At 46.1% G+C, this 27,997-nt stretch overlaps 1 protein-coding gene across 4 annotated transcripts; it reads left to right on the top strand.

Moving 5' to 3' along the window:
• The first annotated feature begins 4 nt into the window (after positions 1-4).
• cep170ab (centrosomal protein 170Ab) lies at positions 5-19,676 on the top strand. 4 transcript variants are annotated; one of them, XM_070552046.1, is made up of 19 exons: positions 6-141; positions 1,871-2,016; positions 2,128-2,217; positions 7,818-7,899; positions 8,088-8,143; positions 8,364-8,526; positions 10,614-10,751; positions 10,841-11,284; positions 11,366-11,739; positions 11,832-11,930; positions 12,037-12,169; positions 12,260-13,720; positions 13,850-14,093; positions 14,236-14,344; positions 14,477-14,638; positions 16,945-17,033; positions 17,322-17,415; positions 18,178-18,229; positions 18,317-19,676. In XM_070552046.1, exons 2-19 carry the CDS (start codon positions 1,912-1,914, stop codon positions 18,580-18,582), a joined length of 4,161 nt encoding a protein of 1,386 aa, XP_070408147.1. In that variant the 5' UTR covers positions 6-141; positions 1,871-1,911; the 3' UTR covers positions 18,583-19,676. The 4 variants fall into 4 exon arrangements, with proteins under 4 accessions (XP_070408148.1, XP_070408147.1, XP_070408145.1 ...); XM_070552044.1 differs by having other exon boundaries at positions 7-141; positions 11,811-11,930; XM_070552045.1 differs by lacking the exon at positions 6-141 and adding an exon at positions 171-306 and having other exon boundaries at positions 11,811-11,930.
• The last annotated feature ends 8,321 nt before the right edge of the window (positions 19,677-27,997 follow it).

The raw sequence follows: 27,997 nt of genomic DNA, 5'->3' as shown, positions 1-27,997 counted from the left end.
TAACGCCGCTCTCTCCCTGGGGCGCAGCGCCACCTGGAGGCGAAGACGCGCCAGAGGAAGCTGGGCTGGGCAGCGGGCTCCAGGAGCATCAGCGCGGCTCAAACCCTCCACATCGGATGCTGCTTGACCGTCTGGCTGCTGGTGAGACGTTTGTGTTCCTCTGTTCGTGTTGTCGGTCCTCCTCCGGCTCGTGTTGCGGCTTTAAGGATGGAGGCGGTGAAATAGTGCGGCTGTCTGCTGGCGGCGTCCGTAACGCACCAAGGAGCCTCTTTAATACATGCTCGCTTCAGAATCACCTGAGACCCGGTATTAGGATTTAATCTGTCTGGATTGTGTTTGCTTGTAGAGGTGCGTAAAGAATGCGCGCTTCTGATTACACATCTGTAATTAGGCTCATTAGCTGCGTGTTTGCACCTTATCTGTGTGTAACACGTCGCATCCGAATATAGACCCCTCACATGGAGGCGGAACCGGTATCAGACGGTTCCAGGAGGTTCTGGACTGAGTCATGGCCTAACTGGGCTCGTGTCCAGGCTCCTCCATCGGCTGACTTCACCCAACATCCAGCCGCTGCGAGCGCACAGGATTCATCCGGAGGGCACTGTGGGCGATGCCGTGCGTGCACGCGTCTCGTGTGTAAATCTGGGTCACTGTAGACCTGAGCCAGGCTCCCAAAGGAGATGCAGAGTTCCTTTGGGAACGCCAGGAAGCGTACGCACAAAAGGATGCTTCGGATATCAGAAAGTGTGAAATGATGAAGCCCATCGGTTCACCTCCAGAGCGTGAGTCAGCAGGGATGAGGCTTGGCTGCTGAACGGAAACCATGATGGACGTAGTTTGCCTTTAGAAGTGGGGGGGACGCTACCGGCATGGGGGGGGGGGGGGTCTTTACAGTAAGGACTCAAAAACATCTATAAAACAACAGCCTAGAGACTTTTATGCAATGTCGGGAATGCAGGACTGTCAAGTTCACAGGTGGCAGGAACGGCCAATCACACGTTAGCAAGCATCAGCAGAGCCAATAGATGAGCTTCTCTGGACGGTTCTAGGAAGCAGGCTTCAACACAAGTGGTTGTTGATTCCTGCTTGGTCCTAGTGCTCCACCAGTGTCTGTTTAATACACAGTAGTGTTGGTTTTGGATGGTAAAAAGTGCAGAGGACAGAAATGGACTTTGGAAAATGTGGGAGGGCATGTTTCACATGTGACCGATAGCTCTGTTTACCCTTCTGATCATGGGGTCACGGCTGAAGATTTCCCTTTGCAAGTCCCAAACGATGCCTGGAATTCTGTGAGCCTTTCCTGATTGTTACACTTTTCGCTTGTTGCTGCTAACGGCATCATGAGGAGTGATGAAAAACAACATGCATAAGCTATACGGTTAATTACAGAGCCTGTTGTAACCAAATGTAAACATATGCATTTAAATTTGACTGTTTTAAACTAAATTTTTATTCATACCTCAAATTCTGACTGCTGTAAAACAAATGTCACCTTCCAAAATAAAAGCAGGGTGAAAGGATGTCCTGCCCCGCCTTCATCTGTGGAGCATGTCCAGTGTTTCTGTTCTCCCTGCAGCCTGACAGATGATCCGTAACTACACAGACTTCTGCAACCCCACCATCACAGTGACTGCCATAGGAGGTCTCATGAACGTGTTTTTGTTTGCAACTGGAAATGAACATTCGGCTTAAACGTGCCACATTTCTATTCAGATTTGAATAATGGAATGTGGGTTTACATGTTTAGATTTAACTTCAGGCATCGTAGGTTTAATTCTATAAAGTCGCCATCAACCACCAATCAGAAACCAGAACACAAAAACCACGATAGACAACAATTGTGATTTTACTCTCTAACTTTTCTTTCTAGGATAATACATTAGTGGTCAAAGGTGACCTTGTGACACCAAAATGAGTCTGACGTCCTGGTTTCTGGTGAGCGGCGGGGGGACGCGTCATCGTCTTCCCAGGGAGATGATCTTTGTGGGGAGGGACGACTGTGAACTCATGCTGCAGGTACTTCAGCTCCATCACATTTAAGCTCACTGCTGTAGTTCTGCATTTGATCTGGTTCAACAGCAGGATTAGACTGGATTGCAGTCATTTATTGGATTTTTCATGTTTTAGTCTCGCAGTGTGGACAAGCAGCACGCTGTCATCAACTACGACCCGAACGCAGACGAGCATAAAGTGAAGGACTTGGGCAGTTTAAATGGGGTGAGTGTTTTAAGTGTTAAAAGTGTTGTAGAACAATCTCCGGACCACGTTTGTGAGACACATCTGTGCTTAGGGTCGCACTCGTGTTGCAGACGGACGAAGAGGTAGAAACTCGTATGTTTTAGCTGCCAGAAACAAACATAAAAGGCTAGGAAAGTTGCATGACACCGGTGAAGGAGCAGAGTTAGAGTTGGTACGGGACAGTAGTTTAGATGTTCTGTTGTTTTTCTCAGGCCTTCACCCTTAAAAGTCCAGGTTTAATGAACACAGTGGGCTTTTGTGCCCTGGGTGGGATGCTGGAATGCTAAGGGGTTAAAAACAAATGAATTAACTAGCACTTATTTGCTTATGACTTCTTTAAATGCCTCGTAGTTTAGGATACAAATGATCAAAAGTTGCTGTAAAATAGAACATTTTGTAAAGCTAAAAGAACATCATGGGTGATAGACTTTAATACATAAATGACTAAATTGCTTTTCCGAGTAAACCTGGTCACCAGCGTGAAACCCTCGGGCTCCCCAGATGCAGTCCGATCCCCTCGCCTCGTTAAGGATGTGTTTCTGTCGCTGAGTCCTGCAGGTCTGCATATTAGAAGTGATAGTTCAGCCTCAGGCTCGGTCTTCGATAGTTTCGAACATGCGGCTGTCCACACGCTTCTGATGCTGGCTCGTTTTAGACCTGTATCTAACTCCCTTTCTGTCTGAAGTCCTGGAAGAGGTGATCTTATACCAGCGCAAGGGACATTAGGAGCTGGATGGCATTGAGTTTGTTGGGGCTTAACGATGATAGACAGAGGTCATGTTCTATGGGTCTAATGCTCCTCCTCATGAGTTATCTGACAGTGACTTGCCCTCCTTCGCACCTTTTGCAAAGTCTCTCATTTCAAACCTGGGGGGTTAAGATGGACCCCGACTGAAATTGAACAGTCAGGTCCATGCAGTCAGGAGATCATGTTTTATGAGGTACCTCAGAAGTATCTAACAGTTTCTCCCAAGTAGCTGCCTTGAGACTGTAGTCTCTGCCTGTGTCACATCTAGGCTGGACTACTGGTCTCCCAGCCTCCAGCTGGTGCAGAATGCTGCTTCACGGTTTCTAACGAGGACTGACCGTACCAAAACTCACACCAAACCATCCGTCAGGAACCTTGGCGTGACCTTTGACCCAGCTCTCACCCTGGATTTTCATGCCAGTTCTCTTGTTCGCTCTTCCTACTTCCATCTCAGGAACGTTGCTAAGCTGAGTCCCATTCTGTCCCGCTCTGAACTTGAGACAGTTCTCCACACCTTCATCTCCTCACGCTTAGACTACTGTAACTCTCTTTTCACGTGTCTGAGCAGAACCTCCCTGAACCGTCTACAGGTGGTTCAGAACGCCTGTGCTTGGCTTCTGACCAAGTCCTCCAAACACACCCACATCACCCCGCTTCTCCTCCAGCTTCACTGGCTGCCAGTCAACTTCAGGGTTCATTTCAAGATCCTGGTTCTGGTCTATAGGGCCTTACATGGACAAGCACCATCTTACATTGGTGATCTTCTCAATCCCTACACCCCCAGCAGGTCCCTGAGGTCCAGTGACCAAAGCCTACTGGTTGTGCAGCACCAGGCTAAAGGTCAAAGGTGACAGATCATCTGCTGCTGTGGTCCCCAGACTCTGGACCTCTCTCCCCCTGAGCCTGAGATCAGTGGACCCAGTGGTCTCCTTTAAACTCACCTGTTCAGGTTTTGGTGGGACCTTCATCACCCTCTCCTTGTTCTGCTTTTATTCCTCCTTTTCCAGGATCCACTGATTTCCCTCTTTCCTGTAAATTTTCTCTCTCCCTTTCCTTACATTTGAAATATATATTTTTAGTAATATCTTTAAAAGATTTTTACATTTTAAATTGATTGTTTTTGTGAAGAGCCTCGTGATTTTTATCTTGAGAGGCTTTTTCTTTCTTTTCTTTCTCACTAAGAGGTCTGAGCACATCACACCAATCTTAGCTTGCACGCATTTTAGGATTAATTTTAAAATTCTCTTAATGGTTTTTAAATTGCTCAATGGCTCTGCACCTACGTATCTTTCAGACCTCTTAAACCTTATTTACAGTCCAGTTCACTTAGGTCAGCTGGTCAGATGTTGCTGGAGGTACCAATCGCACGCTGCACATCCAAGGTGGAGAGAGGCTTTAAAGAGACGGTGTGTATTTTCCCTGGGGATAGGGGGCAGTAGACACCTAAATCATTGTTTTTGTGTTCAAATAAGACCTTAACAACAGATGGCCATTAGGGTCAAAAAACCCTGGGAGTGCAACCTCCAGCAAAATAACAAGATCATCAGATTCCCTTTCATCACCGCCAACGAGTGAAGAGGTAAACGTATAAAGCAGTAATGTTTATTAATAGTGAAAGTTTTGTAACCATTTGTTATAAATCAGTAAATGCATAATGTCCTCACGGGCTTCTGTAGAAAGAAACATGGCATCCAAATTTATGTTGAGAGGCGCTATATAAACGATCGTTTTCTTTCTTTCCAATATGGCGTCGCCCAGAGACTTAGACCCGCTCCCGTGTAATTTACAACAGATTTTTATGGTTATATGTTATTAAACTGCCAATGATTTTCAGCGACTGGACATCTTTTAAATCATTGACAACAACATTTGGATTGATATTTCCAGAGATAAATGGTAAAACTACACTCCGTCACCTTAAAGCTGTGGGTCCCAGACTTTGGAATGCATTTCCCCTTCAGGTCAGACAGGCCTTCTCCCTCTCTGTTTTGAAATCATTTAAAATTTTTGGCTTTTAATATAGTATAGTGTGGCTTATATTCTGTTTGTGTACTAATTGACTTGTTTTTTAATGTGGTCTGAATGGACAGCACTTTGTTCAACTTCGTTGTAATTTGAAGGTGCTTTACAAAGAAAATAGTACAATGCGGTATGGTATGGTATGGTACGGTATAGAACGATATGGTGTGGTATGATACAGCATGGAACGGTATGGTATGTAATGACATGGTATGGTATGGTATGGTATGGTATGGTATGGTGTGGTGTGGTGTGGTATGGTATGGTATGGTATGGAATGGTATGGTATGGTATGGTATGGTATGGGATTGTATGGTACGGTACGGTACGGTATAATATGGTATAGTGTGGTATGGTATGGTATAATATGGTATGGTATGGTACGATATAGAACGATATGGTGTGGTATGATACAGCATGGTACGGTATGGTATGTTATGAAATGGTATGGTATGGTATGGTATGGTATGGTATGGTACGGTACGGTACGGTACGGTATGGTATAATATGGTATAGTGTGGTATGGTATGGTATAATATGGTATGGTATAATATGGCATAGTATGGTATGGTATGATATGGTATGGTATGGTATATATGGCATAGTATGGTATGGTATAATATGGTATGGTATGGCATGGCATGGTATGGTATGGTATTGTACAGTATGGTATTGTATGGTATGGTATGGCATGGCATGGCATGGTATGGTATGGTATTGTACAGTATGGTATTGTATGGTATGGTATGGTATGGTATGGTATGGTATGGCATGGCATGGTATGGTATGGTATGGAATGGTATGGTATGGTACAATATGGCATAGTATGGTATGGTATGGTATGGCATGGCATGGTATGGTGTGGTATGGTATGGTATGGTACGGTATGGTATTGTATGATATAATATGGCATAGTATGGTATGGTATGGTATAATATGGTATGGTATGGCATAGCATGGCATGGTATGGTATGGTATTGTATGGTACAGTATGGCATTGTATGGTATGGCATGGTATGGTATGGCATGGCATGATATGGCATGGTATGGCATGGCATGGCATGGCATGGTATGGTATGGAATGGTATGGTACGGTATGGTATGGTACAATATGGCATAGTATGGTATGGTATGGTTTAATATGGTATGGTATGGTATGGTATTGTATGGTATCGTATGGTATGGTATGGTATGGTATGGTATGGTATGGTATGGTATGGTATGGTATGGTATTGTGCAGTATAGTATGGTATGGTATGGTTTAATATGGTATGGTATGGTATGGTATGGTATGGTATTGTGCAGTATAGTATGGTATGGTATGGTTTAATATGGTATGTTATGGTATGTTATGGTATGGTATGGTATGGTATGGTATGGTATTGTGCAGTATAGTATGGTATGGTATGGTTTAATATGGTATGGTATGGTATGGTATAATATGGTATGGTATGGTATGGTATGGTACAATATGGCATAGTATGGTATGGTATGGTTTAATATGGTATGGTATGGTATGGTATTGTGCAGTATAGTATGGTATGGTATGGTTTAATATGGTATGGTATGGTATGGTATAATATGGTATGGTATGGTACAATATGGCATAGTATGCTATGGTATGGTTTAATATGGTATGGTATGGTATTGTGCAGTATAGTATGGTATGGTATGGTTTAATATGGTATGGTATGGTATGGTATGGTATAAAATGGTATGGTATGGTATGGTATGGTATGGTATTGTGCAGTATAGTATGGTATGGTATAAATCACCAGCTTTTATTGCATCAGTAAGACCACTATAAACCTAAAGAATGTAGAAATATGCATGGATGAACTCTTTAGTCAAAACAACCCTAACCTTAGACCAAAACAGATCTAGACCATGTAGATCAAACAGATAAATGGATTACAGGAAACAAAATTAATTTTTTAAATACAGTAAGTTTCACCATTTTATCACAAGTTTGTAGAAAGTGCACGAATTTCAAAATAAAAAGTGAATTTTTTACTTCACGTTAACTAACATCCTAGATTGAACTGAGAGTCAAGGCATGGGTGGAGACTTATGTCATCCACACTTCCTGTTAGGAACCCGCTTCTGAAAGAAGCGTCGCCTGGCGGACCGAGAGAGCATCGCTGAGGTATTGATAGGTGCCACCCCCTCAACCCCCCCTCGGTCGGAGTTTCTCCGCATTAACGTGCGCACTCGCATGTGCACGCAAGCACACACTCACAGTAGACTTACCACTCAGGAGAAGAGCAGACACAGACTTTGCAGCATTCTGGAGGACGTACTGTTAACCGCGATCATTAGATGAAAAGGGGGGAGGGCATTTTTTTAAGGTGGCAAGCGGCTCAGAGTGCCAGCGTGTCACATCGGCAGGTGAGTGGTTGAGCCAGGTGGAGGTGCGGCTGCCTCACCTGGAGACCAGTGCAGTGCAGCCACGTAGTCATTTGCTGACGTCACACTTTTCAGCTTAGCTTTCAGCCGCAGCTGGTTCTGAATAAATGTGGAGCAGAGTTTTAACCTGAAGATGGAGATAGAATTACGGTTTGGGGCTGAAATATTACATTTAAAGCAAGTTGCACTAAACTGCCACACTAATGATTACACGTCTGCAGCACCATTAGACACGCACCTGTACAGGTAATCAGCAAAACTAGTTAATTTAGGCGTTACTCGCTCTTTAAATAGTCTTTAAAGAATGCACATCACACAGTTTATGCATAATGTCGCTGATGTCAATGAAGCATGAGTTTCAAATCAAACGTGCCATGTAACGTCCTTCCTTTGCGTTTCTTTGCAGACTTTTGTCAACGATGTGAGAATACAGGAGCAGATCTACATCACACTGAAAACTGAAGACAGGTTGAGGTTTGGATACGATATCCTTTGTGTATTTTCTGTTGTGAGCTGTCAGATCACGTGGCACAAACAGGATACAGGCAGCACTTGTAACGCTATCTCCTCTGGCACAGATGTGAATGGTCACTGAACCTTTCCTGCTGCATAATAGATGAGCCTATCAGTGCATGCTTCTCACTCCTGCACCTTTTACCTTAACCTGCCTCACATACCAACCTGTTCACCGTGGTTCGAGGAGAGCTGCACATTCCCGAGGAGGCCCTCAAGGTTAGATGGCATGCTGCGCTGCAGAAAAGAAGCAGCTGAAGTTCACTGAGTGGGTTTGCCTGCTCAAAACATTGCAGCCTTGTGCTGTCAGAGGAGTCAGAGATTTCTGCTGACCTGGGGAAGCGCTTCAGAGCTGATGACATTTCTGTTTCACCATGCCAAGCTGCTCAGGTAGAAGCAGGGAATTGGTTTTTATTTTCTACTCTAAATGTCATCACAGCACGAGAAGTTGAGCATCCAGCTTCAGCTGATCCAGAAGAAAGCTACGGGGGCAGGATCGTCCAAATCAGAGGAGAAACCTTCTGAAGCTGCAGCGACACACGTGTGTGACAGCAGCGCCACCAAACCCTCAGAGGACAACAGGGCAGAAGATAAAACTTCAGGTGAGATAGAAATACAAGGAGTTTATTGCATATAGTATATAGATCCTTAACTAGTAAAACTTAAGTTTGATGCTCCCGTTTCCTCCAGAATTATTCTTATCCAAAGACTTAAATGTCTTCAGGCAGCTGGTGTTTAACTGTTTACTCAGTAAATGAACATGTAGAACAAAAAAGTTAGCGCAGCAGCAATTAAAGAAAAAGAGAGGAAGATCACTCCCCCTCTTGTCTCTCCGTAGACCCGCCCCTTTATGGCTAGGGCCCGCCCACATTGTCCAGTAAATCCAAATACGTTTACGGGAACACTTTTTCGAAGGCTTTACAAATGCAGCAAAAACCAACAATAGAGATGCACCCGGGTCAGGGATGAGGTCCTGCCCCAAGTGGAGGAGTTTAAGTATCTCGGGGTCTTGTTCACGAGTGAGGGAAAACTGGAGCGTGAGATCGATAGGCAGATTGGTGCTGCATCTGCAGTGATGCGGGCGTTGTACCGGTCTGTCGTGGTGAAAAGAGAGCTGAGTCAGAAGGTGAAGCTCTCGATTTACCGGTCGATCTACGTTCCTACCCTCACCTATGGTCACGAGCTTTGGGTAGTGACCGAAAGAACGAGATCACGGATACAAGCGGCCAAAATGAGTTTTCTCTGAAGAGTGGCTGGGCTCTCCCTTATAGATAGGATGAGAAGCTCGGTCATTCGGGAGGGGCTCGGAGTAGATCCGCTACTCCTCCACATTGAGAGGAGCCAGTTGAGGTGGCTCGGGCATCTGGTCAGGATGCCTCCTGGATGCCTCCCTGGTGAGGTTTTCTGGGCACGTCCAACCGGGAGGAGACCCAAAGGTAGACCCAGGACACGCTGGAGGGACTATGTCTCTCACCTGGCCAGGGAATGCCTTGGGATTCCCCTGGAGGAGCTGGCCCAAGTGGCTGGGGAGAGGGAAGTCTGGGCCTCTCGCCTTAGGCTGCTGCCCCCGCGACCCGACTCCGGATAAGCGGATGGATGGATGGATGGATGGATAGGTGGGTGGATGGATGGGCCTGCGGAGGACTGTAAAATTAACCCTCTATGAACCAAAGTTGTAATATTGTGTTTAACGAGCCGCAGCTGCAAATATAATCCCTCATGAAGTTATTCTTTTACACCAGAAGACAGTGGAGATGTGTAACTTCAACCTGAGCAACACTTGTGGATGTTTCCATTGAAATCTTTGGAGTTTATAGAGTTTGAAAACTACCCCCTCCCTGTCAGAGGCTCTCGACTGCGGAGAGGAGATGAGCGGAGCACACAGAGGGTGACTATTCACATATATTAGAGGAGAAACTTGCTGCTGACAGGGCTGTTCATCGTTAACAAGCTCAGTCTGGTAACGTCTGACTCTGAGGAGTAATATTCACCCTCTGATGAAGATATTCACTCGTCCAGTGAGGAAGACGCTGCAGCTGAGCAGCGGCAGCAGCATGGACGTAATTTTCACTTTGGAAGTGGGGGGGACATGGGGTGGGGGGTATCTTTACAGTATGCTCTAATAGGAAACAGGCTTCAACACTAACGGTTGTTTTCTGCTTGGTCCTAGAGCTCAACTAGTGTCAATTTAATATAGCGTAACATTGTTTTTGGATGGTAAAAAGTGCAGGGGTCAAAACATGACTTTGGAAAAAGTGGGGGGGACATGCCCCCCCCCCCCCCCCCCAAATTACGTCCATGGGCAGCAGCGTCTGTGTGCTTCATGAGAGTAAACGCTTCACACACACGATCCAGAGCTGATTTCTCCGTGTTCAGGACATGGTGGCTGTAGGAAGGACGGTAAACACACCGCTAATAGAGACAGACGTAGCAGGAGTGTACAAGAAGAAATAACAGCCGGGCAGACGCGGTGGATGTGAAACCGAAACGTGCATCACATAATGCACAGGAATGTTCCAGCGGTCGTAATAAACAGCTTTACTAGAAGGAAAAATGATGAAAATGAGCAAGACTCCACCCCCATTATTCATTGTCTTCCTCATACTAGAGACCACAGCAGAGGTAGTGAAATAACCAGTGAGTGGCTCTCCTCGTGTAGGAGACTAACTTGTGAACCGCTCGTTGACAGGAGACGTGGCGGTGCTAAAAAGAGGAACTCCTCTCTACGGTCAGCCTGCTTGGTGGGGAGATGAAGACGCTGCTGACCAGAACCCAGGTAGACCTGAAGAAAAGAGCTCCGACAGGAAGAAAGAAAAGGCTGAAACAGGTGTGATCGAGATAAACGCTGCTTCTTTTTCACTTCTGAATTTATTACTTTTACTGGATTTCTATAGATTCCATCTGTATGTATTTCAGATGCAAAGAAAAGTACCAAGATCTCAAAGCCCACCCCACAAGCAGCCTCAAACCAAGAGCCAAGCTACTTTGAAATACCGACTAAGGAAGCAGGTCAAATGGGAAAAGACGCGTCCTCACAAGAGCAAGCAGCAGCGGCTTCTGGTGCTTCAGAACCCGTCCACGGTCACGCCTCCTTCACCATCCAGTTTGACTCTGGGGCACCAAGTAAAGTGACTGTCAAAGATCGAGTGGCGAAAGTGGGGCCCGAGGCCCGGCCAAGGCCTAAAAGTGCTGCTGGAGAGGAGCTGAGTCCACTTCAGACAGTTATGGTGGCGGCGGAGGTGAAAGTGGCAGACTGGCTGGCCCAGAATGAGCTGCCGTTGACTCTAAAAGAGACGGTAGCGGAGGATGATGGGGAGAGCGTGAAGAGCGATGTACCAGTTCATCTGAGGAGTCTCAAAGGTAAGGGCAGGTAACGGTTGTGTTGAGCTCGTCACACTTTCACGAGGGTCTAAGTCTGTGACTTTGTCTGACACGTGCCAGGCAGTAAACACGAGGACGGCACTCAGAGCGACTCGGAAAACGCTCTCGGCGAGCAGCGGAGGTCCGCAGCCCTGGAGGAGCGCTCGTGGGGGCTTTGGGGCGGCGGCGCTGGGATGAAGATCAGAGAAGGTCGTGCAAACTTACCCGAGGGTCTCTTCACAGAGGAGGACAGCCCCGCACGCCGTCGCAAGTCTGCAAACGCAAAAGGGACTAGCAGATTAGCTGACAGGCGACGTGGCTCGGCGCCACATCAGCAGAGTGGGCCCGAGGAGCGTTGTCGTCATGGTGATGACTATAGTGACAGGGGAACGTACACCATTGAGCTGGAGAACGGGGACCATGAGGAAGAAGAGGCTAGGAAACTGATAGACAAGGTAAAGAGGAAGTAAAGCCGTGATGCACGTGTGGGCAGTTAAGAGTTTTGATGTGTGTGGGCATCTGTCAGGTGTTTGGTGTGGATGAGCAGTGTGGTTCCAGGTCGGGAAGAACCGGGCAAGGAGAAAGGATCACCTCCCAGAGATCTGGTTCTCGAGACAGAGGGAAGCCGGAACGTTTGGATTCAGAGGTGCTTCCGACTCAACGTCACTACACCTGGATCTGTTTTCAGCCGTAGATCAGCGCAGGCTGCTTTACAACCACCATTTTATGTCCTTCGTGTTTCCTTGATTCAGATCTTATCTGAGGAGCTGATGGTGGGAGGTCCTCGCTGGGTGTCACAGTGGGCCACGCTGGCTGCCAGCCACATCAGGACAGACCCCGAGGGGTCGGGGTGCGACAGCCACATGCCCATGACAGAAGACAGAGGTACCGGGACGTGGCTCTGTGCACGAACACTCGTTAAAACCGTTCAGGTCCCAGTCGTCACTGACACAAGTTCTTGTTCTGTGTTGTCAGCTGGCATCAGTGAATCCAGCCACATAGCCTCATTCAGCTCCTCTGGGCACACTGAGCGTAAGAGGAGAACCCTACCTCAGCTGCCTAATGAGGAGGTCATCCTTGGAAGGAGGACCCCAGGTGCAGGCCTGCGAGTAGATATGGGGGAGAAACAAGACACAGAGCTTCAGGAAAAAGAGAACCAAGATGAGAAGTTTTCCCGCGGGAAGAATCAGCCTGGTCACGGCACCGGAGGTGTTGGTAGTCACGGCAGCAGCCCCAGTCGCTCCTCTCCTGCCAAATTGCAGGACAGCGGTGGAGGGAGATCGGGTGTGCTGACCAGACTCCCCCCTCGTCCACTGACCAGTGGGGAAAAGAGGATGGAGGAGGCACGGAGGAGAAAAAAGAATGAGGAGAAAAACAAGGAAGGAACTGGGAAGCCCTTCCTGAGACAGGAGAGTTTCACTGTGGAGAAACCGAGCTCCGGCGTGCCCATTGAGCTTATACCGCGTATCGATGGGATTACAGGCAGCAGAACTAAGGAGGCTGATGTTGACTGTGTCGTTCTGCAAAAAGACTCAGAGGCTGTGGCAGCTTTTCTAGAAACTATCGTTTCAGACCAAGGCGATCCGCCTAGTCAGTCCATCGAAGGCTCCGTGTCTCCAGAGTCTGATGTGGACACGACAAGCACAGTAAGCCAGGCAGACGGAGCAAGGAAAGTAGTCCAGAAACGCCGAGCACTCGCTGGGCAACAGAAGGAGAGAACGGTTGTGTGTTCACCTAACAAGGGCTCCGCTGGGGCCAGAGAGGCTCAGGACCGGAGGGTTAAGAACAGAACATCTGGTCCTCAACAACCTAGCCGCCCCTGGACGTCTCTGGATCTCACGGACGATGATGTCAACTCCAACTCACTCCTTTCAGACTCTCAGCCGCCATCTACACAAGAAACCCGTGGCTCCAATACTAGAGCTCAAACTGGGAGCTCAACAGTCGAGACCAGCACCAAAGGGAACCGGGCTAAGATCACTCAGACTTCAGCTCCCCCCGCACCCAGTAAAACAGCTAATGTTCCCAAGCCCAGACCCACTCGGACATCCCTGTTGAGACGCGCCCGTCTGGGAGAGTCATCAGATGCGGAGCCCGCTGAAATGGACCGGCTTTCAGTGGCCTCTGAGGCCTCCACCACTAGTTCCGCATCCAGAACAGGGATGGCGAGAAGAGGAATGTCTAGGATAGAGGCTCTGGCACAGCCGAGGAGACTGAGGGTGGGGTCTCCGTCTGCTCAGAGCGACTCTGAGGCCACTGTCACAAGAGGCCGAGGTCAGGGGGGTCGCAGTTCAGCAGGTGATTACGCCATCAGACATGGATTAAGAGGGTCCAATGTGGGTTTGGTGTCTGGACCCAGAGCCAGAGCCAACAGTGCCTCCAAGCTGCCTGATAAAAGCAAAGGAACATCTTCTTATGGCCATGTTACACCTGCCTGTGAGTAAGAAGACCACATCACCACGTTCACATAAAATCGTCTGTCAAAGAACTTCATTGGTTTAATGAAATACTGAGTAATAAATAAAGTGCTTCATTATAAAATATCCAACTCAATTTCCTCCTCAGCTGGCACGCGGTGGCGCCGCGTTCCTGTGGAATACGCTTCCACCTCTGAGGACGAGTATGGCTCCAATCGCCACAAATCCAATAAGGGTCAGACGAAGCCCTTTCCTTCAACTCGAGTGGCCCAGTTAGGAGGCTCTGCTCCGGCAACACCCAGCCCTGCAGGCCTGGCAGCCTTCCAGCAGAACTCCAGGGACCAGGAGGACCATGTGAGAGACTGGACAGCCCACAGTGAGGAAATAGCCCGGTGAGTAGGTGAGAAGTCCTGTAACACAGCGGCGATGACTCACGCCATCTATAAGCTTTCATACACAGAGATGAGGGATTTACATATCAACAAATTAAAGGAAGAAAATGAAATAATTAAATGTACTTTTTTTGTTCATCAGGATCAGCCAAGACTTAGCTAAGGACTTAGCCATGCTCGCCAGAGAGATCCATGATGTTGCAGGAGAGATCGACTCAGTCAGCCCTGCAGCAGCCGATCCTGGAGCTGTGGTACGCCCATCACATCACCACTTGCTTGCTCCCACTTTAAAATAACAAGTTCATTCTTTATATTCTGTGGACTGGATTTACTGTGTTTTTTATTAAATATTTTCTGAGGAAATAACTCCCATCATTTTGCAGCTGGAGGAATCTATGTTTGATGACGGCTTGGAGCCGAGTGGTCCCTCCACAGAGCACAGCGGCATTCTGGGAATGAATGGGAGGACTGTGGAGCTTCGACAACGGAGCTCTAACGAGCACGGCTCCCGATCGATCCGCCGACAGACGTGGAACAGAGATGACGTGAGTGATTTTGTTTAAATGCAGCGTGCCGTTATTAGATTTTGAAATGGTTGCAATGTTCCGGGACGCTGGTTCAGTGGTTCTGATTCTGAAATCTGAACCGCTGCACCTCCTCTTCAGGAAGGAGTTGAAAGCTACGCCTCAGACTGTGTTTGTGCACACAAAAAGCCTTGCAAGGCTAACGGATAAGTAATGTTTTCAGTATGTTCCTGCTCAGAAACACATCTCCTCAGCCATCATCAGGCTCTGCAGGAGCTGCTAATCACTGGTTTTAAACAAATCTGCAGCGTTCAAGCAGGGAAACCTCTAAAACTGGCAGGAATCAGGCACTCGTGGTGCTGGCATACCTCTGCTAATGCTACAACAGGCTAAAACAATCATATGATGTAGCAGCATAAGGTTGAATGCTACGCTAATTGCTTAGCCCCAAAACACAAAAGATAAGTCCCTCCCTCCTCTTCTACGGTTAGCTTGATGGTTTCAGTGCAGGTCGAGTTAGTGTTCAAGCTAGGTTGGTGTGCCAAACTGTGTAGTGCACGCTGGGAACTGGGTCGCATTCTCGTTGATTGACGGCTCCCTCTAGTGGATACGAAACTTTGTTAGTCCACGCTCATTTTAGTTTTGCTTTAGAGGCCAGGGAGGTACTTAGAGGAAACATATGTCGGTTATATGACCGAGCATGCCCTGGCTTTAACCCTAAATGCACACAGGAATGGTGAGCTTAACCTTCTCAGTGGCCTAGTTGTGAAGTTCCCGCCCTGGGACTGGGAGATTGGGTTTCAAATCCCGGTCGGGTCTTGCCAAATTAGACTCACGGTGTTTCTCAATGCCAAGGAACCCCGCCTTGATGTCTTTGCCCCGCCCGGTTGCCTAGGAGATTCGTCATCAGGAACTGCCAAGGTGTGCTCCAATGCTCATGTTCTACCGAGGCGTGTGTTCTCTGTTTGTTAGCCGTTTAGCAAGCTGAGCAAGGATAACCAGGAGGTGTAGCCTAGCCTTGGTCAAAAATTACCCAGAATACACCGCAGTATTTTCAAAAGGATGGAGGATCAGAAGTCGGCAGCTACTTCAGGGGCAAATTTTCAAGTTTAAATGTAAATCAACTAATTGTAGCTATCAGGCTGATATCTAAAACATGTTTTATATACAAAGCAGTTAGCTGTGGCTGGTTAGTTTCAGCGTCAGTGGCTAGCAGGTGGGAACTCGCTTACATATTAAATTTAACCAATATAAGCACAATTAAAAATAAAAGGCTCGTTATATGTTTATATTGAAACTTATATGTATAAAATATAATGTTATCTACCGTGACACGTGACATTACGTGACTGCCGTGGTCACGTGACGCAAGTCTGTTCCATTTAACTGTTTTCTTTGACCAAGGAAGGACTGTGTCCTCGTAAGCAAGGACGTAACTTTCACTTTAGAAGTGGGGGGACACGGGGGGGGGGGGGTATCTTTACAGTATGTTCTAATGGGAAACAGGCTTCAACACAAACAGTCGTTTTCCGCTTGGTCCTAGAGCTCAACCAGTGTCAATTTAATATAGCGTAATATTATTTTTGGATGGTAAAAAGTGCAGGGGTCAAAACTTGACTTTGGAAAATGTGTGTGGGGGGGGGGGGACATGTCCCCCCTGTCCCCCCCCCAAAATTACGTCCATGCTCGTAAGCAAGGCGTCTGGCCTCGCAAGACGTCGCCTTGTGAGGCTAGGAGACATGACACTGTGAAACACCCTCAGCTTAAGGTGTTGGATTGGGGGTTAAACCACCCAATAGTTCCCGTGCGCAGCCACTGCTGCAGCTCACCGCTCCCCACAGGGCTGGGAGATGTAATTTCACCCGTATGTGATGACTAATGGGACTTTAACAGTGGTTTAAAACCTCTCTAATGCAGTAACTATGAAAACATTAATCTCCTCAATGCCAAACTGAGTCTGATCCCCAGCGTTCCACTAGAGGGCGCTACGTTTTGACAGTTTCCACACAAAAATCACAGACTTACTGGTTCTTTTTGCAACTCCTTGCATAATTAATTTCTTAATAAATGTAGCTGCTTAGTTTGAACAGGAACATGAAACACGTGCATGTAACAGAGAAAGCTCACATGATTCAGCCAGAGGTCAGCACGTCACGCTCTCCTCAGAAAAACGAATGAACTGCAGCTGTGATTGCATCTGCTCAGCTGACGTGTGACACATTGCTGCTCACAGTTTGACAAAGAGAGTCCCACTGAACCGGATCTGCTCGCAGCATCAACACTAAATAATCCACGTTAAAACCGTTTTTTCTTTATTCGTCTACCAGGCGGTCCTGGACAGCGTTCTTCTGTCGTCGGTAACCCAACTCTCATCTAGGATCCGTCAGTCTGTTGACAAAACAACCTGCAAAGTCAGGTGAGTGGGAGTAACGCGTAGGTGATAAAAAGTGTAACGGCAGAATAAAACCATTAAAATGAATTTATACCACATTAGGATTTGTATCTTTGTTTATGCTGGAATGAAGCCGGCTGGTCTGGGGCTTTTTCCTTCAAGCAGCAGCATTATTCTCAATACAAAGGATTTTTACAATCTGCTGACAGGACCTGGGTGAAATATTCTCAACAGCTGACGTGTCTAAAAATATCTAAATTCAGCATGTTTTCATGTATTTTTACACTCATCTATTTTTGAAACACCTTCAAGGATCCTCTTCAAGGATAAAGAGCGGAAATGGGAGGAGATGGAGTCCAAACTGCAGGCAGAGAACGACTCCCTGCTGCTGAAGAGCTCCAGCAAGGTGATTTACGTTCGTGATTCACGTTCATGATTCACGTTCATTTACCTAAATGGTTCTTGAGTTTTTAAGGAACTGCTTTGAGATTCACACAGTCAGAAAATGAGCTCAAATATGCAACAAAAGAGGTGCAAACTTGTGTAAACCTTCAAAGCATTTAAACAAATCATCGGATTTTGTAATTTAGGGACTTTTTTTGAGGAATTATCGAGTTATTTTACTTCCAAATGAAGTTTACTTTTCTAATATTGTTTCAAATATTACAAATCTGATTTTTGATTCAAACAGTAAAGAGAAAAAGAGACTGGGAGAAGTCCAAGGAAGTGTTGCGAATCCCCCAAATATCTAACGTCTAAAAGCACACGCCCTCTAGTGGCCGGCTGCGGTACACGTTTTAAGCCCCGCCCTCTTCATCTAAACAAATGGGACTAAATAAAAAAACGTGTTTCTTATCAACTTTTGCCCAACAAAGGTTGATAGACACGCCTTTGTGTGGTTTAGCCGTGGAGAAAGGCGTTCACCTCCACAAAGGTTCTGCCTCTGAGCAGAAGGAGTAATTAGGCCTGACCGTCATCACGTGAACCCCTGAAGAGGAATGTTTGACCGAACTACTCGTGAAGCATCAGCGAGTACGAAGGGCTCGGCGCCAAGCCTCTCTCTGCAGCAGTGAAGAGATTAATCCAGCATATTAATTTGGTCTGTGAGCTTTCAGTTACTTAATCATGCCTTCGGCTGCACTTTATTCTTTTTTTATGTTCTTTACAGGAAATCTCAACAATTATTCAAGACCTGAAGAGAGTGGAAAGGCAACTAACAGGTATGGACAGATGATGAAATCCTCACATTTTGCTAGAGGAAAACTTCAGTACTCGTTTCACGAGCTCATTCTGCTTCAAAATGACAGTCATTGACGTGATGGTGGACCCAGATGGTACCCTGGATGCCCTGTCCAATTTAGGCCTGACGAGTCCTCTAATTGACCAGAAGCTCAGTCCTGGGACTCAGCAGGGCGCGCCGGAGGTGCATCACGCAGCAGAAGTGGCTTCATCCAACACTCGCTCGACCTCCAGGCCTGAAGGACGATCCAGTGAATGCTTTGGATCCTCAGAGCACTCTGGAGTGTCAGAGCGAGACCCAGGGACCCAGCAGGACGCTTCATCCTACAACTGACCAACCAGTGAATCATTTCCTGATGTGAGCTTTAGGAGAGACCTGACCTGACCGACAGACTGTGGTCTGAGGATTTTTGTGTTTTTATGATGGAAACCAAAGGCAAGGTGTGTGTTGGTTCCTCTGGGAGAAGATTAAGCTTCATTAAAGTAAATGGTGTCGGGTCTACCCCACATGCTGTCAGAGGGCAGCCGGACAGATAAACTCCTGTAAAATCTGATTTTTGTGCCCGTTTAAAGGATCAATAACTCTGCAGCTAATTCTTATCAGCAAATATCGCTGAATATGTGACAAAATGATCCGTTCTGATGCTAACGTTCAACTTTTTAAGCCCTTTTTAATGCTGTCGCTCTATCTTTGAAGTAATTATTCCTTTTTGACAATCGTAACGATAACACGGAAATCAGAAATGGTGTCAAAACTGAAATCCGCTCGTCTTTCTTTCCTGTTGCCATAAAATTATCTATAAAAAAATCAAAACATATTTTTATCTTGGTAGTGATCCAGTTAATTCCTGGTTAAAAAAAATGGTAAAAATATTTTTTAACCTACAAACTTCCCTAACGTCTGTTTTCTTGAGCTTCGGCGTATCAAAGGCAGCCCGTTTTTACATCAGCTGAAAGCAAAAGAAAACTAGCGTAGCTCCCAGTGAAGGTTTTCCCCTCTAAACTGCATTTAGTCACAAGTGGCCTGGATGAAACCGTCGCTGCAGACCCAGAAGGAGGTGATGTTCGCGTCTTTGCACATGTAGGCTCGGAGGTTCTGACATTATCGCTAAAACGTTCCCAGAATGATGCGTCTTCATCACGACTTTTACCAAAAGCAGGGTTAAAGCCAGACGGGGACAGCCTGCAGGTCCTGCAGCTGCATCCCATCGTCCACGACTCACCGTGTACGGACTCACACTGATGTTTACACCTGGACGTAACCTGGACGTAACCTGAACAGAACAGTTTAAAAAAAGCCTTTGGCCAAGAGAAAAACGTTCATAAAGATGAAGAATCGTGTTCAGATTTTTATTGTGAAGTTAAACGTTGACCTAAATGATGTCATTTCCAATAAAAGGCATGATACTCACTCAGCATTCAAACAAACACGTTCTACTTTATTTTGACAAAATTGGGCAGAAAAACACTTTTAGATGCTGAAGCTGAACTTCTGTGCATTTTTGGTTCTAGAGAATTGTCTCAAAGTGATTCAAGTTTGGCTTTTATTTGTCATTGTGTTGAAGAGCTTTACACAAATATAAGTGACGGGATTGTAAATGCTAAGATTTTAATATTTTTGCTTGCCATAAAAGCGAAATGCTAACACAGTTCAACATGTGATGACCCAAATAAGCAGCGCGTACATAAAACTTTGCAAAAACATAGTTTGTTGTGTTTTCCCAAAACTCATGAAGTTCTGCTGATTTCAGACAGATTATTTGTATTAATTTTCTCCAGCTGAATCTGATTTTACGGCTTTAGATCATCTGAATCCATCAGCCAGGAACATTTATCCATCCAGACTCCATTTTTAGGTTTTAGGATCATCACCCAGCAGAAGTAAACCGAAGGTTGAAGATATTCTGTCATACTCTTTCAGAGGTTTGGTAAAAGTCAGGTTTGTGAAATTGTAATTGTACATTTGCAGAAGAGACATTTGAAGTTCCTGAGACTCATTTGAGGAAGTTGGCTTCTTGCTGTAAACCACAGCGAGTTTTTTTACATGACTTCAGTTCCTAGCAGCTTCAAACCCTGAGATGAATGGACCATTCAGGAAATCATAACTTCATGCATATATATATATGTTCATAAAGCTTCTGAAGCGCTATTTTCTCCTTTAGGTTCCTTTCCCCCCTCCATCCCTGCTCCAACAGCCCCTCACCCTGTGGCGCTCTAACGTTCAGAAGGTAAAGGCCACTGAGTTAGCGCACTGCTAATGTACAACATGTCTCCAGATGTTCTGCTTAACTTCCTTAATCCTTTAAAGCCGCATCAGGATTTGCCTTCGGCTGCAGCTTCTGGTGCACATCAGCGTCTGCAGGTGTTTGGTGGGAAAAGTTAGAATTCTTCCCGATACAAGTTCTGATTCCTGCAGGGCGTTGTTTCCATTGTTTTCTCTTTAAAGAGCAAGTCACCCCCACCAGATTCTTACTCTACTCCCACTTCCTGTTTGAAAAATGCAACAAATGCTGTTGCCTAGCAGACCAAGAGGGCGGAGCTGCAAACAAATACACACATTCAAAACATTGTGACATCATAATGTACCATCTAACATCATAGTGTACCTCTTAGCTAATAGCGACGGAAGATTTAAATTCAAATACAGTGCAGAGTTTTTACCTGACGACGGTGCATCGCTGACAGTTTTAGGCAGAACATTTAAATTTTAACTAAGATGCACTGAAGCGCCAAATTATTGACTACACGTGTCTACAGCATGATTAGACACTCGCTTATTTAGTTTATCAGCAAGAAAATGTTGATTTGGAGTGACTTGCTCTTTAAGCTGTGGGGTGTCCACCTGATGCTCTCTAATAAAATATGTTTGCCTACAGGAAACAAATCTGTCAGGTGGTGCACGCGACGTTCCAGTCAGTCATTTTAACTGTCGTTGCTGATTTAGCACCCAGAGACCACGGGCTGAAAAAAGGATTTACTAATGGGCCATTCCCATCTGTACCGGGTCGGCCCGGGCCGGGTAGCGTAGGTTGTTTACATATCTGGGTGGCCTGGTATTTTTCCGGGCCAACCAAGGCTCATTCTCAGCCCTCTTCTCGAGGGAGTCTGCTTCAGGCCGACCAGGACCAACACACCCACTGCTGACAGCAAATTCACACCTTCCATTAGAGCAAGCCTCTGATTGGTGGGTAGACTCAGCCCACATGGGCTTGAGACAAGGATGTGTGGAATCAACCGGGCCAGGCTGGGGCCGACTGGGGCTACCCGGCCCGGGCCGACCCGGTACAGATGGGAATGGCCCAATATATGTTCATTTTTATGATGGAGCATCACTGGAGTTAGAAGAAAAGACAAATCAATCCGTCATGGGAGGGTTTGCAGGAGGATGTTCGCAGAGCCTGTTGTTAGAGAAACTAAAGAGCTTTTGGAGGAATCTGGAGACGTGCTTCAGGTCCATCAGCCAGCTGCAAATGTTCTCCGTGAGCCAAGATAGCAGATCATCAACAGGGAGTCTAAGCCACGCCCACCTACTTCCGGCCCATGGGTCAAAAACATGAATTGGAGTCTATAAGCCAATAAGAGTTATTTTCTGATCCCGTCTGATGTGTGCCTGGCTTTCACACGAGGTCCGTGAAATTCAAACACACATTTTGATGCCAGGAAAGCACTTTTTTCCAGCAGGCAGCAAAAGTTACTTTAGCTTTTGTGCGAACAGACGTAGAGGACTACAACCGCTCGTCTCACCACAGACGTCATCTAACCAGATACGGAGAAGAAAAATCTCTGAGTGTAGTGAGCTTCACGTCCTTCTTCCAGGACAACAGAAGGAACATTAAACGTGGAGAAAAGCACCACAAATCAGGTCATGTGGTGAGTAGAAGCCACGCTGAGGTAGAGGAGATCCTGCTGTGATGTCATATACGAAACATCTCAATTGTAGTCGTTTTAAGTCACACATTTTTTACAAGCTAATAAATCTCAGATTACGTCAGAGTCAGCACAAACAACAGTTCTGGTCCTGGAGGGTCGGCATCCAGCACATTTTAGTGGTTTCTCTGCTCCAACACACCTGATTCAGGGGTTGAATCATCTGTGCAGCAGCTCATCAGGCTCTGCAGAAGGCTGTTAATCACCTGCTGATTGAAATCAGGTGTGCTGAAGCAGGTTACAAGTAAAACCTACTGGATTTTGCAGTGATTTGACACCATATAAATAAACTAGAATTTAACTGAATTGAAAATGATATAAGAAGGAAAATGTATTATACTGTATATGCATATATATTTACTATAAATGTGACAGTTTTGCTCAATTGTGTGTGTCCACGTGTAATCTGAATTATTCACACATCGTTTACACCAGCCATCTCTCATTAAACAGGGAATCTCCTCCAACTGACTCACCAATATCACTCCTGGGGAGCTGGAAAGAGTGCTTCTGAACCTCAGCTTAACAGCCAATTATGTTAGGTTGCTAGGGAGAACTGGAGAATTATCAGCATCACTGCATTGAATGCTTCTGGGGTGTTGGCCAATACTGCCCCTGCTACAGGAAATAGCTAGCTAGCATGCTTGAAGGGATTGATTTCCCTTTTTCCTCTTTCACTCACTCACTCACTCACTCACTCACTCACTCACTCACTCACTCACTCACTCACTCACTCTCTCACTCACTCACTCACTCACTCACTCACACTCACAAGTAGCTGCTGCTGTAAAATATGTTTATTTGGTCTCTTTTTTATTATAGTTAAAAACAAGATAACTTATTACATTTCTGTTGTGTTAGTGCCACCTACTGGTGGAGCTGGGTATTGTGGTGGGAGCTGCACATGCTTTCAGCACAATGATCTGACCACCTCCTTAGCAAGTCAAGTTTTGCAGAAGCTTGCTAATGACCTAATTTAAACCAGGTGTGTTTAAGCAGGGAAAACTCAGCATGAAGCACAGTGGACCTTGAGGGCCAAGACTGAGGGGTATTACACTACAAAAAAATATAAATTATGTAAATGTTGATAAAGATTCCATGAATTATGATGCCAGGATGTGTGCAGATGGAAAATTTCGCCTGATGAAACCATAGAGGCTGCAGTTTCAGGGGATTCTGCTTAGTGACAGCAGTGGAGTACCATGGAGCCCCAAGAACAAAATATAAATCTACCGTGTGTGTGTGCGTGTGTGTGTGTGTGTGTGCGTGCATGCGTGCGTGCATGGGTGTGTGTGTGTGTGTGTGTGTGTGTGTGGTATCTGGCCTAGCAGTCAGCAGGGGCAGGGCCCCATAAAGGGAGTCTGAGGCTCTGCTTCTTCCAGAAAGGAAGAGCAAAAGGAACAAATGTTATTGTGAGCATTAGATGGATTTTCTCGCTCTTTCATCAATCAGATTATTCTCCAGTGCTTCTCTACAGCAGGCACTTCCAGCCTTCATCCTCTTCCCCCTCCCATCAGGAAGACGGCTACACATACATCCACACACACACACCCTCCCGTGTGAGTGTCAGAATGAGTTTGGTGCTCTGGCCAGTCAAGGTGTGAGCTGTATGTAAGAGCACAGAGACCACCAGCAGCTGATTCAGCTTCTGAAAGGCAGATTGAAGAGAAAAGAGGAAGTGTGTGTGCGTGCGTGCGTGTGCATCCTGGCAAGTGGCTTCAGTCCACAGGTCATTAAATGGAGCTGTCAGCTGATCCATGGCTGGATGGATCCCCCCCAGCTCTTCTGGCATGTGTGTCCCAGATGAACAGCAGCAGCTACAGCTCCGTCAAGCAGCAGGGCTACTCTGCACACCTCCTCATCCGGCACAAAGAGAAACTGGAACAAGTGAGCCACATGACACTTATGCTCAATTTGTAATTCAGAGAATTAAAGAGAAAAACCTGTTAAAATCAAGTTAAAGTCAAAGTCCCTTTGGTTGTCACTCACACTGATGTGTGTGACATTTGTTCTCCACATTTGACCCATCCTCTGGGGAGCGGTGAGCTGCAGCCGTGGCCGCGCTCGGGAACCATTTGGTGGTTTAACCCTCCAATCCCATCCCTTAAAGCTGAGTGTCAAGCAGGGAGGCACTGGGTCCCATTTTTTCAAGGTCTTTGGAATGACCCCACCGGGATTTGAACCCTGATCTCACAGTCTCAGGGCGGACACTCTACAGCTAGACCATTGAGCTGGTAAAGTGGTCCAGTGGTCCACTGGTTGTGCAGCACCAGGTTAAAGGTCAAAGGTGACAGATCATCTGCTGCTGTGGTCCCCAGACTCTGGAACTCTCTCCTCCCGAGCCTGAGATCAGTGGACTCAGTGGTCTCCTTTAAACTCACCTGCTCAGGTGTGGTGGGACCTTCACCACCTCCCTCTCCTGGTTCTGCTCTTTCTACCTATTCCTCCTTTCCTGGGATCAACTGATTTCCCTCATTTCTGTTCATTTTCTCTCTTCCTTTCCTCACATTTTTAATCACTTTTTTTCTAATTTCAAGCATATTTTTGAATAATTTTTAAAAATCTTTTTAATATTTAAATTTTTTTTTGTTTTTGTGAAGCACCTCGTGATTTTTGTCTTGAGAGGCGCTATATAAAATGTGTTCTTTCTTTCTTTCTTACTTTCTTTCTTTCTTTCTTTCTTTCTTGATGATGATGAGGAGGAGGAGGAGGACGAAGGAAAGAGTAATGGGAGCTGCCGTGACCTGAGTCCTCCTGCAGACAGGACTGCTTTCAAAAAGGGAAGTGTCTTGATCTGTAACCCAGAGGAAAACAACTCTTTGCCTTTTTCTTCATTAGTATTCAAAGTTGCAGCATTGCAGCGGCTGCAGTTTGCAAAATGTTTATGTCAACAATTTCCTGGTGAGGCGAGATCTTTAACATCTCACTGCTCAGCTGCAGAACAACAGAGAAAACGAGCCTTTGTTGCACGAGTCTGACTTTATCGCCGAGGAAGACGAATTTAAAAGATGATCCCTCTCAGAATATCATCCACAGGGTTGTCGGCTTTCATTCAGCGCAGCCAACATGGCCGTGGCAGCGTTGCTATAAAAACACCACGTCCTTCTCACATGTGGAAGCTGCCTCTGGAGGGAGGGTTCAACACCTGCAGCGATGCGTCCTTCATGCAGGAGCAGGCGTGCAGCGGAAAGAGCTGTTGGTGTCTTTCACACAGAGATGTCTGAGATGATGAATCCCACCCAGTGATGAAGCTGTAGGAGGGTCCAGGTGGCGCGCTGGTCTTAGTGAAATGATCACAGACAGTCTGAAGTCTCTTCCATGTTGGAAGGAAAGTTAAACTGAAACGGATTTCATTCTCCGCCGGCTGGGGGGTGTCGAGTTTTCTCCTTCAGAAAGAGGAAGGTAGTTTGTAATCTGTCCCGCCTCCATGCTTCCTGGTTCCAGGGCCAATTATAGGTAAGTAAGTACATTTGACTTCTTTCAGCACAGAAAAAGGATCACAAAGTGATTCACAGAGATCAGCAAAACAGCAACTATTCATCATTATCCTCTGCTTATCCAGAGGCGGGGGCAGCAGCACCAGACTTCCCTCTCCCCAGTCGCATGGGCCAGCTCCTCCGGGAAAATCCCACGGTGTTCCTTGGCCATCCGGGAGACATAGGCCCTCCAGCAAATATAAAATCAATGAAAATCAGAAAAACTGAGTCATGAAACTCTTAAATATCTTAAAACGCACGAGAGACGATGATAAATTTAAGTTAAAAGATAAGAAAACAAAAGATTTGGATAAAAGCGTCTGACTGTTTTTTTAAAAGGTGACCAGACCGTCACTAAGAAGGGTGCAACAGCCTGGAAAGAGAGACCACCCGGACTTTTCTATCTGGTCTGTGGAACTTCTAGAAGGTTCTGGTTTGTGGACATGAGTGCTCGGGTTGGAGCAGCAAGCCTAATTCACACTCCGGCTGTGCGGTGCGGAAATGCAAAGGCTCTCCGACGGGCTCGCAGAGGCTGATGGAGGCGTGCCCAACTTTATAACTATCCGTCAAAGCGACAGAGGCCGCAACCTTGTGATTGGTCAGGACGCTGCTTCCTTTACCTTCCTCAGCAGCACCGCCATTGCCCCCTCAGACACGGAACAGATGGAAGAATGCCTCACAGAAAAATCCCTAACATAGGAACGTTTATTCAGCCGTGACTGGAGGAGAACAAAGATGATCAATAAAACACGAGGCCATGGTTTCATGTAAATATGTGTGTCCTGTTCTCCAAACCAATAAAACAGAAACAGGAAGTGTTCTTACTCATCGCTCACGGTTCCCTGAGTGGCTGTTGGCCATCTAGATGGAGATTGCCAAAAACAAAGCCAGCCGAATGAGTTTCCTCCCCTGGGGACTGTTCTGGATGCTCTGTTTCCTGTTGCCCTTGTTTCTTACGTCGATTTACTCATTTCTCCTCACTGCCATGAACCATCATACATAAATACGGTTTAGATTGGTTTGAACTACTTGATTGATCGGTTTTGCTGCTCCATCATCACTCCGTGGTTTTTATTTATTCCCAGTTTTAGGTCAGTGCAGTCTGTCCTGGACTGATGGAGCATCGGGGGCAAAGGTCAACTGAGAAAGAAGAGGTGGCAAACTGGTACAGTTGTGGTCAGAAGTTTACATACACTTGTAAAAAATATAATATAATGGCTCTACTGAGTGTCCCGTTATTTCTAAAACTCTGATTTTTCTCTGATAGAGTGATTGGAACAGATACTTCTTTGTCACAAAAAGCATTCATGAAGTTTGGTTCTTTAATGTCTTTATTATGAGTTAACAGAGAAAAGTGATCACATTTGCTGGGTCACAAATATACATACAGCAGTGCTAATATTTGGTTACATGTCCCTTAGCCATTTTCACTTCAATTAGGTGCTTTTGGTAGCCATCCACAAGCTTCTGGCAAGCTTCTGGTTGAATCTTTGACCACTCCTCTTGACAGAATTGGTGAAGTTCAGTTAAATTTGATGGCTTTCTGACATGGACTTGTTTCTTCAGCACTGTCCACATGTTTTCAATGGGGTTTAAGTCAGGACTTTGGGAAGGCCATTCTAAAACCCTTATTCTAGCCTGATTTAGCCATTCCTTTACCACTTTTGATGTGTGTTTGGGGTCATTGTCCTGTTGGAACACTCAACTGCGCCCAAGACCCAACCTTCGTGCTGATGATTTTAGGTTATGTTGAAGAATGTGAAGGTAATCCTCCTTCTTCATTATCCCATTTACTCTCTGTAAAGCACCAGTTCCATTGGCAGCAAAACAGCCCCACAGCATAATATTCCCACCACCATGCTTGACTGTAGGCATGGTGTTCTTGGGGTTAAAGGCCTCACCTTTTCTCCTCCAAACATATTGCTGGGCATTGTGGCCAAAAAGCTCGATTTTTGTTTCGTCTGACCACAGAACTTTCCTCCAGAAGGTCTTATCTTTGTCCATGTGATCAGCAGCAAACTTCAGTCGAGCCTTAAGGTGCCGCTTTTGGAGCAAGGGCTTCCTTCTTGCACGGCAGCCTCTCAGTCCATGGAGATGCGAAACACGTTTGACTGTGGACAATGACACCTGTGTTCCAGCAGCTTCTAATTCTTGGCAGATCTGCTTTTTGGTGATTCTTGGTTCACTCTTTACCCTCCTGACCAATTTTCTCTCAGCAGCAGGTGATAGCTTGCGTTTTCTTCCTGATCTTGGCAGTGATGAAACAGTGCCATGCACCTTATACTTACAAACAATTGTTTGCACTGTTGCTCTTGGGACCTGCAGCTGCTTTGAAATGGCCCCAAG

Source organism: Nothobranchius furzeri, chromosome 6, assembly GCF_043380555.1.
Source record: "Nothobranchius furzeri strain GRZ-AD chromosome 6, NfurGRZ-RIMD1, whole genome shotgun sequence".
Lineage (NCBI taxonomy): Eukaryota > Metazoa > Chordata > Actinopteri > Cyprinodontiformes > Nothobranchiidae > Nothobranchius > Nothobranchius furzeri.
This window is presented reverse-complemented; position numbering and strand designations above follow the sequence as displayed.